We start from the raw sequence: 14,975 nt of genomic DNA, 5'->3' as shown, positions 1-14,975 counted from the left end.
TGCGCCCGGACCGCCTCAGGAGTCACTAGAGAGTGATGGGAGAAGGACATCCCTGCCGGCCAAACCCTCCCCTAACCTGGATGACTTTGGGTCAATTGTGTGCCGCCCCATGGGTCTCCCAGTCGCGGCTGGCTGCGACACAGCCCAGGATCAAACCCAGATCTGTAGTGACGCCTCTAGCACTGCGACGCAGTGCTTTAGATCAATGCGCCACTTGGGAGGAAATGACATTATATGTACCTTAGCTTTGATTGGACTGATCATGTCAACATCATACTTTCAAAATCTTAGCTAGCAAGCTAGACAAGCAGTCATCATCATAAATCACGTTGACAATCTACTGGCAAATCATTTTCAATCGTTGTCATATAAAGAGGAAATTATAGATAAAACGTATCTGTGCGCATCGGCCATTGGACACAAACGTTACACAACAAGTTGGAAATCGCTAATTCAACAATGAGTGGTTTGGAAGGAAACAGTGGCTAACTCAGAGTGTTGCAAAGCAATCACTAGCCTACTATTCAGTGTTGTGGGTGTGTGGTTCAAGTCTGGGTTTATTGGTCTCTTTTCCAAGCTTAAAAGGATAAACTTTCAACACCGTGGGCAAGAAAAGTTTGAATACATTGGCCATGCTGTCAATCCAGCATGACTTTAGTGAGTTCAAGACAACTGGGAACTCTGAAAAAAACTAGTTCCGACTGGGAAAATACGTTTTGAACAGTCATCCAACTCGGAATTCCAAGTCTGGAACTTGGAATTCCAAGTCTGGAACTCGGGCCTCTTTCTAGAGCTCCGACTTGAAGATCACTGACGTCATGATTCGACCTTGTGTTTTTCCGAGTTCCCACTTGTCTTGAAAGCACCATAAATTCAGATAATGCCAGACTTTGATGACAAAATTTGCCCACAAGGACTTCCGTGCCACCTTTCTGTTCAAGTGAGTACAGCACAACAAGGTCCAAAAAGTCCAAAAAAAGTCCAAAAATGTATTTTATGCTACTGCATAAATTATGTAATATGCCAGGGAGATATATATACTGTAACTAAGAAATTAATACTAAGTGTATGTTCTGTAGTAAACTGTTTGTAGCCCATGTGCCTCACCCTAATAATTTGTTCCCTTTCCCCCTCATAACTTAGCCTACTGTTCTGGCTTGGTGGTGCACTGTAGCCTATAGCCAGTTTTAGAGAAATTTAATCATCAAATATTGTAAGAGCTTTCATTGTCTGCTTATATGCCCCCCTTTATTTATCCTGCGGTTCTGACTTGGTGTACAGGGAGAATACTGTAAGAACGGCCCATGTTCTGAATTCTGTCACTGTACATTTCTAAAGTTCTGAACAAATGGTTATGACTACATCCGTCCCAGCTCGCTCATTAATGTCTTAATCGAAATTATGGATTGCCTCTTATCCGCTCGTCGTCCCCTTATGCCATAGTTTGTACGTCTCAATTGTCAGTAGAAACCACATTTGTTTAGGCAAGTCAGCCATATCAGCTATGTTTTTTAAAAATGCAGTAAATGAGGCTATATGAACTGTTTTGCTGCCAGACAAGGCTCCGTTGATAGCCAGGTGTAGCAGTTCTAACGATTCACTCCATTGTGCTGATAGCTTTATGTAGGCCCTAACAGTTTGTAGGGGGAATTCGTGTTCCAGAAGAAGATCAGTCATTAATTATGAACTACTACTACTGTGTGGCGCAGCGGTCAAAGGCACTGTATATCAGTGCTAGAGGTGTCACTACAGACCCTGGTTCAATCCGGAGATGTATCACAACTGGCCGTGATCGGTAGTCCCATAGGGCACACAATTGGCCCAGTGTCGTCTGGGTTAAGGGAGGGTTTGGCCAGGGTAGGCCGTCATTGTAAAATAAGAATTTGTTCTTTACTGACTTGCCTCGTTAAATCATTTTATTTAAAAAAAATTATAAACTGGATGGTCATGATTTGAGCCTAGCATTATTTTTCGGGTAATGGGTAACTGCATAAATGGAGTGTGTCTGTAAGTGGCCGTGTCAACAGAAGTGGGAGGATCAAGAGAAGTGGGTGTATGGAAAGCGAATCAGCTAATTGGGCAGATTTGTTGTCACTCAAGACCGTTTTGCGTCGCTGATTGCTACTGCTAACCTACAAAGCATTACATGGGCTTGCTCCTACCTATCTCTCTGATTTGGTCCTGCCGTACATACCGACACATACGCTACGGTCACAAGACGCAGTCCTCCTAATTGTCCCTAGAATTTCTAAGCAAACAGCTGGAGGCAGGGCTTTCTCCTATAGAGCTCCATTTTTATGGAACGGTCTGCCTACCCATGTGAGAGACGCAAACTCGGTCTCAACCTTTAAGTCTTTACTGAAGACTCATCTCTTCAGTGGGTCATATGATTGAGTGTAGTCTGGCCCAGCAGTGTGAAGGTGAACGGAAAGGCTCTGGAGCAATGAACCGCCCTTGCTGTCTGCCTGGCCGGTTCCCCTCTTTCCACTGGGATTCTCTGCCTCTAACCCTATTACAGGGGCTGAGTCACTGGCTTACTGGTGCTCTTTCATGCCGTCCCTAGGAGGGGTGCGTCTCTTGAGTGGGTTGAGTCACTGATGTGATCTTCCTGTCTGGGTTGGCGTCCCCCCTTGGGTTGTGCCGTGGCGGAGATCTTTGTGGGCTATACTCGGCCTTGTCTCAGGATGGTACGTTGGTGGTTGAAGATATCCCTCTAGTGGTGTGGGGGTTGTGCTTTGGCAAAGTGAGTGGGGTTATATCCTTTCTGTTTGGCCCTCATCGGATGGGGCCACAGTGTCTCCTGTCTCAGCCTCCAGTATTTATGCTGCAGTAGTTTATGTGTCGGGGGGCTAGGGTCAGTTTGTTATATCTGGAGTACTTCTCCTGTCTTATCCGGTGTCCTGTGTGAATTTAAGTATGCACTCTAATTTTCTCTTTCTCTCTCGGGAGACCTGAGCCCTAGGACCATGCCTCAGGACTACCTGGCATGATGACTCCTTGCTGTCCCCAGTCCACCTGGCCGTGCTGCTGCTCCAGTTTCAACTGTTCTGCCTGCGGCTATGGAATCCTGACCTGTTCACCGGATGTGCTACCTGTCCCAGCCCTATTGTTTGACCATGCTGGTCATTTATGAACATTTGAACATCTTGGCCATGTTCTGTTATAATCTCCACCTGGCACAGCCAGAAGAGGACTGGCCACCCCTCATAGCCTGGTTTCTTCCTAGGTTTTGGCCTTTCTAGGGAGTTTTTCCTAGCCAAAGTGCTTCAACACCTTGCTTGCTGTTTGGGGTTTTAGGCTGGGTTTCTGTACAGCACTTTGAGATATCAGCTGATGTACGAAGGGCTATATAAATAAATTTGATTGATCCGCATGACTAGTCGATTGTTGAAAACTGTCTCATTTTTAGCTAAGCCTAACATTCTGCTAACCTACCACCTTAATGATCCTAACCTGCTACGTTAGATCTCTTAGCCTGATATGTAAACATTAAGCTACTCATCACTGTTGATCCAGCCACTGATGTTTTTTGTTGTTGCTGTTGTGTTACACCCATCGCTGTTGATCCACCAACTTCTTTTGCAACGCCAACTTTCAGACACTCCAAGCAAATCATTTTTTCTAACTAACCTCATTGTTCTACCTGTGCTGCAAATATCCAGTTACCCACACTTGTCAATTTCAGCAGATCTGGGCCACGAGTACCAACTGCGTAGTACGCAGCATTGATGTCCCCGAACATGCCAGCTATGGAACTCGCGCTTTTACGACAGCGTACGACAGACTTGACTCCCATACGGCATTTACATTGCACGTGTGTTTCTAGCGAGTTTCTAGTCAAAATGGCCAAGTCAAAAGCTGCACGAAAGAGTGGAGAAACTATGAAGATTGCAAGGTTTGTGTACTGAACTCACATTTTCAATAACTCGGGCCTCTACTGATATTCTTTACAGTGCGACTAATGACTTGAAAGGAAAGGTCGAGAGCCAGTGATGGTGCCAAATACATCAAATTACGTTAAGTAGCTAACATTTGTGTTTTAGCTAGCTACCTGGCTCACCAAAGGAAAACGCTTAATGCATAGTACCAACTAAAGTTTGGTGGATGAAGAATAATGGTCTGGGCTGTTTTCGTGGTTGGGGCTATGCTCCTTAGTTCCAGTGAAGGAAAACCTTAACGCTACAGCATACCATGACAGCATACAATGATATTAGCCAAATCGCTAACTAACGTGATTTGGTGTATTTGGCACCATAAGTGGCTCTCGACCTTTCATTTCAAGTAATTAGTCGCACTTATTTCTTACACTACATGACCAAAAGTATGTGGACACCTACTCTTCGAACATCTCATTCCAAAATCATGGGCATTACTATGGAGTTAAAATCCAATTTTATTGGTCACATACACGTGATTAGCAGATGGTATAGCGGGTGTAGCGAAATGTTTGTGCTTCTAGCTCCGACAGTGCAGTAGTATCTAACAAGTAATATCTAACAAATTGCACAACATACCCAAAAATCTAAGTAGGAATGAATTAAGACTGTCTATGGACGAGCGATGTCAGAGCAGAACGGACTAAGATACAGTAGAATAGTATAGAATACAGTATATACATATGTGATGAGTAATGCAAGATATGTAAACAAAGGGTCCCCCCTTTGCTGCTATAACAGCCTCCACTCTTTTCCTGGCATCCACCAAACCCAGATTAGTCTGTTGGACTGCCAGATGGTGAAGTGTGATTATCACTCCAGAGAACGTATTTCCACTGCTCCAGAGTCCAATTGCGGCGAGCTTTACACCACTCCAGCCGACGTTTGGGATTGCGCATGGTGATCGCTTGGCCATAGAAACTCCTTTCACGCAGCCCCGGATGAACAGTTATTGTGCAGATGTTGCTTCCAGAGGCAGTTTGGAAGTCCATAGTGAGTGTTGCAACTGAGGACTAACAATTTTTACTCACGACACACTTCTGCACTCCGCGGTGCCGTTCTGTGAGCTTGTGACAATTCTGCACTCCGCGGTCCCGTTTTGTGAGCTTGTGACAATTGTGCACTCCGCGGTCCCGTTTTGTGAGCTTGTGACAATTCTGCACTCTGTGGTTCTGTTCTGTGAGCTTGTGTGGCCCACCGCTTCGCGTCTGAGCTGCTGTTGCTCCTAGACATTTCCACTTCACAATAACAACACTTACAGTTGACCGGGGCAGCTCTAGCTGAGCAGAAATTTGACGAACTGAGTTGCTCCATCATATGACGGTGCCACATTGAAAGTCACTGAGCTCTTCCGTAAGGCCATTCTACTGCCAATGTTTGTCTATGGAGATTTCCTGTGCTTGATTATTATACACCTGTCAGCAACAGGTGTGGCTGAAATAGCCAGATCCACTCATTTGAAGGGGTGTTCTCATGCGTGTGTGTGCTAGCTAACTGTGAGGATGGTCTTTGGTAGATTAGTCAAATATTGATGGAATAAAAAGATAACTAAGTGCAAAGTAACAGGTAGCTCTTTTGTCCCCCATTCCAGTTCCTGTGAGACGGTGGTCCAGGGGATGGATGACGAAGATGACGAGGAGCTTCAACGTGCACTGGCAGATGACATCATTAGTGCTAGTGAGGATGAGGTAGGATACATACACACCTGCAGTAATTATCTTGAGCAATAATAAGACGGTAGCTTATCTGTCTATTTGGAATTTGAAACATGCAAGAGGAGGTCACTATATTGAGAATCAGTATGGGCTGACTTTTCAAAGCACGCACATGAATTCTGTATTGGTCGGCTCATTTAGGGTACAGTGTAGTGCTCTACGCTGACCTTTTTTACAAGGCACATGTTTGCTCCTAAGTTGAAAATGTATGCATACAGAAATACATTTAGGAGCATGGAAAAAAATGTCACCGGGTAATAAAGCTAGAATCCTTCATTTTCTCAGTCACTGGTGCTCCTAAATGAAAATTCCAGACCGCACTGCAAAATATTTATGTGCATATGCGAGTAAAATGGACGAATGTAGAGCCCTGCTGTGTGTTTTGACTGATACAGGGAGGCAGCGATGATGAGAGGAAACACTGCAAACTGCTGGAGGCCATCAGCTCGCTTGGGGGGAAGAAGAGGTGAGAGATGTCAGAACATTGTGCTCCTATAGTACCTTCCTAGATGAGTTGGGCTTCTGGAGTTATACAGGAGAAATGAGGACTGGGGAACTTGGCCCACCAATTCATTATATTATTCACCAGTATGTAATGTTACATTTTTACTTGTATTGCTTTTGTAGCCATGTTTGATCTGTTTTTTGTCTGATGTGCATTGTTCTCACAATCAGGAAGAAGCTTACTGAACGGTCTGAAGCAAGCATTCAGGTGTCAGAATTCACAGTCAATGCTGAAGGTAAAATATGCTAAATGTACCTGATTTACTTATTTGAAAATAACTTGTGCTTTTATCAAGGTGTTTTGTTAGTTTGTGAAAGTTAAATGTCTGTAATGTCAGGATCCAGGAACCGTGATGGAAATCCAAAATGTGTTTGAACAATAAGCTGAGTCTGAACTGTATGTCTGTCTGCGTGTCATGACTGACAGGTGAAGGAGACAAAATAAATTTGTCTGACCTCATTGGAACCTTGGATAAGACCCCCAGTGCCTTAATCAAGACGAAGAAGCAGCTGAAGAACCTTCAACACAACCAGAGCACCCTGGAGACGCCCCTGACCAGGAAGGAGACAGAGAAAGTAAGACCACCGACAGAGGCAGGATGTCTAGTCTTGAATGCAGGCCACTGTGCACAACTCAGACAATTGAACAAATATTCTTGTACAGATCCAAAGAGAAGTGGCTTTTGAGAAAACGTCGAAAGAGGTGTCTCGCTGGCAGAGTGTGGTCCTACAGAACCAGAAGGCAGAGCAGCTGGTCTTCCCACTGAACCAGGAGCCCTCTGGCCCCAAACGCATAGAGCATGTGGTGGCTGGATGGAAGGTGGCTGTAAAAAGATCCTTTTAATTTTTCTGTTTATGTAACATGATTATAAACTAATTTCAGATTCATATTTTATGTTCAAGGCCCAAACCCCCCTAGAACAGGAGATATTCAGCCTCCTACGCATGAACAAGCAGCCTCTCCATGACCCTGTCTTGACACCCACTGAGGAGGCTTCTCTCAGGGCCATGAGTCTGGAGGAGGTGAGTCCCCGCCTCAAGCATGACATCCAGCATGTGGTCAGATGTGTAAAATAAGCTGAATATGGTGTGTTAGTGCTGGGCAGGGACAGAGGCCTGCACGCACTACTAATATTGACTTCATTCTGTATGTGGCCAAAACGGTCAATGTACTGAAAAACAACAATGTACAAATTAGGGAGTTTTTCTAAATGGTTCTTGGTTGTCACATATCTACAACCAATATATAATACATTGTTACATTTTTTTGCAGGCCAAGATCCGTCGTGCAGAACTCCAAAAAGCCAGAGTACTACAGTCTTATTATGAAGCGAAAGCCAAAAGGGGAAAAAAAATAAAAAGCAAAAAGTGGGGGTTTGATATAATACTGTACCATGTAGTTCCCTATATTAATGAGGGTTTGATATTAACGTACCATGTAGTTCCCTATATTAATGAGGGTTTGCTATTAACGTACCATGTAGTTCCCTATATTAATGAGGGTTTGATATTACCGTACCATGTAGTTCCCTATATTAATGAGGGTTTGATATTACCGTACCATGTAGTTCCCTATATTAATGAGGGTTTGATATTAACGTACCATGTAGTTCCCTATATTAATGAGGGTTTGATATTAACGTACCATGTAGTTCCCTATATTAATGAGGGTTTGATATTACCGTACCATGTAGTTCCCTATATTAATGAGGGTTTGATATTACCGTACCATGTAGTTCCCTATATTAATGAGGGTTTGATAATACCGTACCATGTAGTTCCCTATATTAATGAGGGTTTGATAATACCGTACCATGTAGTTCCCTATATTAATGAGGGTTTGATAATACCGTACCATGTAGTTCCCTATATTAATGAGGGTTTGATAATACCGTACCATGTAGTTCCCTATATTAATGAGGGTTTGATATTAACGTACCATGTAGTTCCCTATATTAATGAGGGTTTGATAATACCGTACCATGTAGTTCCCTATATTAATGAGGGTTTGATATTACCGTACCATGTAGTTCCCTATATTAATGAGGGTTTGATATATCCAAACCATGTATTACGTACCCTGTATTAATGAGGGTTTGATATATACAAACCATGTATTACGTACCCTGTATTAATGAGGGTTTGATATATACAAACCATGTATTACGTACCCTGTATTAATGAGGGTTTGATATATACAAACCATGTATTACGTACCCTGTATTAATGAGGGTTTGATATATACGAACCATGTATTACGTACCCTGTATTAATGAGGGTTTGATATATACGAACCATGTATTACGTACCCTGTATTAATGAGGGTTTGATATATACAAACCATGTATTACGTACCCTGTATTAATGAGGGTTTGATATATACGAACCATGTATTACGTACCCTGTATTAATGAGGGTTTGATATATCCAAACCATGTATTACGTACCCTGTATTAATGAGGGTTTGATATATACAAACCATGTATTACGTACCCTGTATTAATGAGGGTTTGATATATACAAACCATGTATTACGTACCCTGTATTAATGAGGGTTTGATATATACGAACCATGTATTACGTACCCTGTATTGAGGGTTTGATATACAAACCATGTATTACGTACCCTGTATTAATGAGGGCTTGACGCTTCATTTATTTTGCACTACAAAAGTGAACTGTTGTATTGATTTTCCTAAATTGTGCGGGTAAGAAGAAATTCCTAGCTTCTGTAGCTGTAAATTCTGCTGGAGGATGAGCAATGCGAAGTAAAAGGAAATTAGCTGATCCAGGAGGAGGTTTATTAACTGAGATGGTGGAAGGAAGGTGGCTTGTGAATGGTGTAAGGGAACATCGGAGGCACAACATGATGAATAACATTCCCATTTCTTCCCCAGATACCACAGGGTACAGAAGAAAGTGATGCGCAAGGAGTATCTAAAACAGTTTGATGAAATGGTTAAGACAGACCCTGCTGCTGCCTTGGAGGAACTGAAGAAGATGGAACTGTCACGAATGAAGGTAGTAGGCTTTGTGAGACCTTTACATGAAAGGAGAGAGTGATGGAAACAACTTGAAAGAAACTAAGAATAAACTGATTATTAGCATTAAACCTGCTTATTTTCTCTGTTTCATCTCTATTCCCACAGGAACGAATGTCTCTGAAGCACCAGAACAGTGGCAAATGGGCCAAGTCCAAGGCCATCATGGCAAAATATGATGATGGGGTAATGTGCTTTTAAGCCGTTTTTAGATGTTTGTTTAAAAGATATTACGCTACCAGTCGCAATATTTTATTAGCAAAAATATTTTAAATGTATTGGCGGGCAGTTTGAGAGAACCAGTGTTTTCAGAAAAGAGCTGTATCATGTGGAGATAGAAATGTATCAAAATGTTTAAAATATAAGTAGTGAGTCACAAAGATACCAATATTTTTTTCAAGACTAAAATCAATATAATCTGCAAATGATAATGAGAAAATGCAAAGATGGTGTGCATGTAAACATGCTGACTCTGGTCAAACGGTAATATTGTTTATACAACTCTTTAGCAATCTTACACAATGTAATCAGTCACCAAAGTTGATGGTAATTTCATTTCTAGTTTAAATTCTGTAGGTTTTTTAAAATTAAAAAGTGTGTGTGTGAGGGCTGACCTCTGACCTGTCAAATATGGAACCCAATCCAGCTCTGTGGGCACTGCTTTTGCCAGAAGGATCCCACCTGAGGAAGCGCTAATATGGATGCTGTGCTTTAATCTGCACAAACTGAGCCGTAAAATACAACTCACAAATATGGAATGGCAGTCAAAATGTAATGCCAGTTTCAAATATGTAAAATGCAGGTCACAAAAGTAATCTGTGGAGTCACATTCACAAAAACCTATTCGACCACTTGTTTGTAAAGTAAGAAATATGTTTGTAAAATGTGCTGTATTAACCAGAAAAAAAGCTATCTTGCATTTATTTGCTAATCTGTTTTCGTTAATGTTGACTCCTTGGCTTTTGGATGACATACTGTGAAACGACAATGAACAAAAATATTAAACCAACATGTAAAGTGTTGGTCCCATGTTTCACAGAAATGTTCCATATGCACAAAAAGCTTAATTCTTTCAAATGTTGTGCACAAATTAGTTTACATCCCTGTTAGTGAGCATTTCTCCTTTGTCAAGATATGTCACACATGTCAGGTGGATGGACTATCAAGAAGCTAAACAGCATGCTCATTACACAGGTGCACCTTGTGCTGGGGACAATAAAAGGCCACTCTAGCATGCAATTGGCATGTTGACAGGAATGTCCACCAGAGCTGTTGCCAGAGGATGTAATGTTAATTTCTCTACCGTAAAATGTTGGCGGCGACGTTTTATAGAATTTAGCAGTATGTCTAACCGGCCTCAACTGCAGAGCATGTGTATGGCGTTGTTGGCGAGCGGTTTGCTGATTTCAACATTGTGAACAGAGTGCCCTATCGTGGCGGTGCGGTATGGGCAGGCATAAGCTACGGACAACGAACACAATTTCATGTTATTTATTTTATTTTTACCCCTTTTTCTCCCTAATTTTGTGGTATCCAATTGGTAGTTTCATCGCTGCAACTCCCGTATAGACTTGGCAGAGGCGAAGGTCGAGAGCCGTGCATCCTCCGAAACACAACCCAACCAAGCCGCACTGCTTTTTGACACAATGCCCACTTAACCTGGAAGCCAGCCGCGCCAATGTGTCGAGGGAAACACCGTACACCTGGCGACCATGTCAGCATGCACTGCGCCTGGCCCGCCACAGGAGTCGCTAGTGCACGAGGACATCTCTGCCGGCCTAACCCGGAACAACGCTGTGCCAATTGTGCGCTGCCCCATAGGTCTTCCGGTCGCGGCTGGCTGCGACACAGCCTGGACTCGAACCCAGAATCTTTGGTGGCACAGATTCACTGTGATGCAGAATCTCTAGTGGCACAGCTTCACTGTGATACAGTGCCTTGGACTACGGCGCCAATCAGGAGGCAACAATTGCATTTTATCGATGGCAATTTGAATGTACAGCAATCCTGATCCTGAGACCCATTGTTGTGCCTTTCATCCACCGCCATCACCTCCCTGTTTCAGCATGATAAAGCACAGCCCCATATCGCAGGGATCTGTACACAATTCCTGGGAACTGAAAATGTCCCAGTTCTTCCATGGCCTACATACTCACCAGACATGTCACCAATCTGGAACGAGGTGTACGACAATGTGGTCCAGTTCCCGCCAATATCCAGCAACTTCGCACTGCCGTTGAAGAGTGAGACAACATTCCACAGGCCACAATCAACAGCCTGATCAACTCTATGCAAAGGACATGTCGTACTGCATGAAGCAAATGGTGGTCACACCAGATACTGACTGGTTTTCTGATTCACGCCCCTACTTCTTTTAAAGGTATCTGTGACCAACAGATGCATGTCTGTATTAGGGTCTAATGAATTTATATCATTTGACTGATATTCCTTTTTATGAACTCTTTGAAATTGTTGCATGGTGCGTTTTATATTTTTGTTCAGTGTGTATATACGGGCTAATTTACAGACAGGTTTTTATTTAAAAGTTGCATTCTATATTTGCACAACACTTTTGTTTGACTCACTACTTTCATTTCTATCAAAATGTTTAAAATATATCGCCATAGGTATGTGTCATGTGACTGAAATAAATTGGAGACTCATTTGGTTTCTCTTGGTCCCCAGGCTCGCAAAGCCATGCAGAAACAGCTGGAAGTGAACAAAGATCTGACGCAGAAGTTGGTAATACCTGCTGACGAAGATGAGGAGGATGAAGAGGAGTCAGCAGAGACCTTGCCAGACTTTGTGAATGACGTAGAGCCTATACTGGACCAGGTGAATCCATGGATGAGAGGCAAGCTTTCTACAGAGCCTATGATGGAGGAAAGCAACCGTTTAGATCCTCCTGTTTGGCCCAGAGAAGTGGGAAAACCAGGGGAAGGACAGGACGACCAAGAGGAGGATGAGGAGCAGATGGAGGAAACTGAAGAAGAATCACTTTTAAGAGGGTTTGAAGAGAGGCGGAAATTGCGTCAAACTGAAGATGTTAAGGTTGCACCTATGCCTATGGTGGAGAATGACGGTAAGGTGATTGATATAGTGTGTCACAATGTAGCATCAGGTCTTTGCAGATTAGTTTCACTCTATCATGATCAGGAGTGAAATGTCAGTGGGACAAGTTCCCAGTTTTGTGTTTGTGTTGTCTCTCACAAAGTACAACTCCTTTTCCATTCAAACTCCAGATGGGAAGAAAGCTGAGATTTTAGAGATCTCTGACGATGATGAAGAGGCTGTAGAGATTTCAGATGATGAAGAGGCTTTAGAGGTCTCTGATGATGATGAGGAGGCTGGGCTCTCAAATTTCACCAGCCTGTTCCATGGGCTAGTGAACCACATGGAGCCTCCAGCTGACCAGCCCAAGGCAGGCCCAGGTCTATGCCAGGGGGAGAGCCCTGCCCTGCTGGAGGAGGGCCTGGTACGGGTTAGGACCCTGGAGGATGTGGAGCTGCTCAGTCAGGACATCTCTGCCAGTGACACAGCACTTCTGACCACCCAGATTCTGGGCACAGAGGAAACAGACACTCAGTCTGCAACTCAACAGGCAGACAAAAAGAGAAAGAAAATGATTGATCCCAATGAGGTTCTGACCAAGGAAGCAAAGATCATCGAAATGCCGTTGGCTCCAACAGCTGTTGAGGATGTTGAGGTAAGGGACACAGTTCAAAGACCAATACATGTATTTTTCAAGGTGCATCTGAAACGAGCGCCCTTCGGTTTGCAGAAGGCTTCAATGCACCAATCAGCTCACCTTCCTGCAAAAAGATCTTTATGTATCCTATGCTGTTACCTGGGAAATTAAACTCTGCCTTTTCTGTCATGTATTGCCATCTCAGGACAAGGAGGAACAGAGGGTCATCATTAAAGAGGCCTTTGCAGGGGATGATGTCGTCTCCGACTTCCTGAAGGACAAAAGGAAACAGGAGGAGGCAGGAAGGCCGAAGGTTATTGACCTGACGTTGCCTGGATGGGGAGAGTGGGGGGGCCTCGGTCTCCAACCTTCTCGTAGCAAACGCAAGAGGTAAGTAGATGGCAAAGGCATTGAATTGTGGTCTTTTGACAAACTGCTCCAAGTAGTATCATGCAGGCTTATTGAAGGTATTTTTGAGTTTGTCCCCCTAACATGGTTTGCTTTTTCGTCCACTTAAGATTCCGGGTAAAAGTTGCTCCACCTCCACCAAGACAAGACCAAAAGCTCCCTAACATCATAATCACAGAGAAGCGGGATTCCTCCATTGCTGCACACCAGGTGACCTAGCTCGCATACTATTTACTACAAAGATATGACATTGTCAGAAGAGGATGCCCCCAAAAAAAAAAAGTATGACAATGAGTTCTGGTTTAACTTCTTCTTTCTTCATCTCTTGCAGGTGTGTCAGTTACCGTTCCCATTTGAGAAACCCATACAGTTCGAGCGCACCATCCGTTCTCCTGTTGGCCGCACCTGGAACACCCAAAACGCAGTGCAGAAGATCACAGCGCCAAAGGTCGTCACCCAGTTAGGTGCCATCATTGAGCCAATTGCTCGGGAGGACTTAATAAAGCACAACAGACAGGCAGTCACAGGGCCCAGTATTAACCTGGAGTCAGACCAAGGACCTCAGAAAAGACGCTCGCAGCAAAAGAAGAAGCACAAACGCAAAAAAAACTGATGGTCCTACTGGTTGTCATCACTGAAATGTCTGAGACTGTTGATAAGAACTCATTCTGTTCATTAGTTTAGGGGCTTGATTCAATCCGTATCGCTGAAGTTCAGCGCTATAGTGCAATTTGAAATGTCAAGGTGTCAATTGAGCTGACATACAGCATTTATCGTATATGCCGTCTCTGCGAACGCAGACACGTTGCCTTTTAAATGTCAATCACGCTACAGATTGAATCGAGCCGTCCGGTTGAATTTGACTGCAGAGGGTTCTGTGTCTACTGGTTATGTCTATTTTAGTGGTTGACTCCGATGAGGGGAACCAAGCTGTGCGCTTTCTGGGCAGTTCTGACTAATTACCATACCTGCCTCTGTAAGGAAAGCCAGTTGACCTGATGGTTCTTGGGGAGTTCACTCCAGATACATTTTTTTATAAATAAAACCTTGAAATGAGACCATGATGTCATGAAATAATATTGTAAACCTTCATCTGGGATATATCAACAAAAACCAGGTGTTCAAATGGAGGATATTAAAGTACACTTTCAAAGGAAAACATCTGTTTATATGAAATTGTTTTGTTGGTGTAAAGTGCTTAATAAAACAAGTGAAACCTAATAAAGCTCACTGGCCCTTTCAGGACTATTCTGTATGAGGTGCTGTTTTCTTTTAACATTATGTTTAGAACATTTTGCTACATGGAGTGCGTTTGCTGGAAAAAGTTGATTCTTGAGAGATATTCCATTAGCAAAATAATTGTTCAACTCATCCAGAGCAATGGTCAGTAATCCATAGATTAGAGCTACTCATGGTGTAAAAGCTTGCTGTTGATGACATGACTTGGTGATTAAACAGTTTACGTGGTCACATTGCACAATAACTTTCCATTGCATTTCAGAGAATTTGACATCAAGCCACGAGTCCAGTGAGCATAATTGTTATTTTTCATGGCTGTATGTGGAGTAGAAGGAGTTGCTTTGTTTTGCCATGCATAGAAAAACATGTTTTGGGGGGAAATAGAATGGGGAACTGTTGCTCTTGCGCGTGGTCAAGGGTTCACCTGACACCCCTGTTGGTGCAC

At 43.2% G+C, this 14,975-nt stretch overlaps 1 protein-coding gene across 1 annotated transcript; it reads left to right on the top strand.

The window, feature by feature from the left end:
• The first annotated feature begins 3,759 nt into the window (after window positions 1-3,759).
• On the top strand, window positions 3,760-14,537 carry si:dkey-251i10.3 (uncharacterized protein LOC553498 homolog). Its single transcript, XM_024397821.2, has 15 exons — window positions 3,760-3,895; window positions 5,527-5,623; window positions 6,046-6,116; window positions 6,326-6,390; window positions 6,582-6,730; window positions 6,819-6,974; window positions 7,058-7,177; window positions 7,428-7,522; window positions 9,052-9,175; window positions 9,304-9,381; window positions 11,881-12,277; window positions 12,438-12,901; window positions 13,089-13,273; window positions 13,402-13,501; window positions 13,623-14,537. The coding sequence occupies exons 1-15, from the start codon at window positions 3,843-3,845 to the stop codon at window positions 13,902-13,904; spliced, it is 2,436 nt and encodes an 811-aa protein (XP_024253589.1). The 5' UTR covers window positions 3,760-3,842; the 3' UTR covers window positions 13,905-14,537.
• Window positions 14,538-14,975: the final 438 nt, after the last annotated feature.

This window comes from Oncorhynchus tshawytscha, linkage group LG33 (assembly GCF_018296145.1).
Source record: "Oncorhynchus tshawytscha isolate Ot180627B linkage group LG33, Otsh_v2.0, whole genome shotgun sequence".
NCBI classification, from domain to species: Eukaryota; Metazoa; Chordata; class Actinopteri; order Salmoniformes; family Salmonidae; genus Oncorhynchus; species Oncorhynchus tshawytscha.
The sequence above is the reverse complement of the archived record's forward strand: the minus strand, read 5'-3'. Positions and strand labels throughout refer to the sequence as shown.

What these genes read in the sequence shown, in the direction of transcription:
- si:dkey-251i10.3 (XM_024397821.2), top strand. Translation starts at nt 3,843, where the DNA reads ATGGCCAAGTCAAAAGCTGCACGAAAGAGTGGAGAAACTATGAAGATT. An exon ending in AAAAAAATAAAAAGCAAAAA is followed by an intron (nt 7,523 to 9,051) that starts GTGGGGGTTTGA and finishes TTTCTTCCCCAG; the next exon opens with ATACCACAGGGTACAGAAGA. An exon ending in CAGCTGTTGAGGATGTTGAG is followed by an intron (nt 12,902 to 13,088) that starts GTAAGGGACACA and finishes TTGCCATCTCAG; the next exon opens with GACAAGGAGGAACAGAGGGT.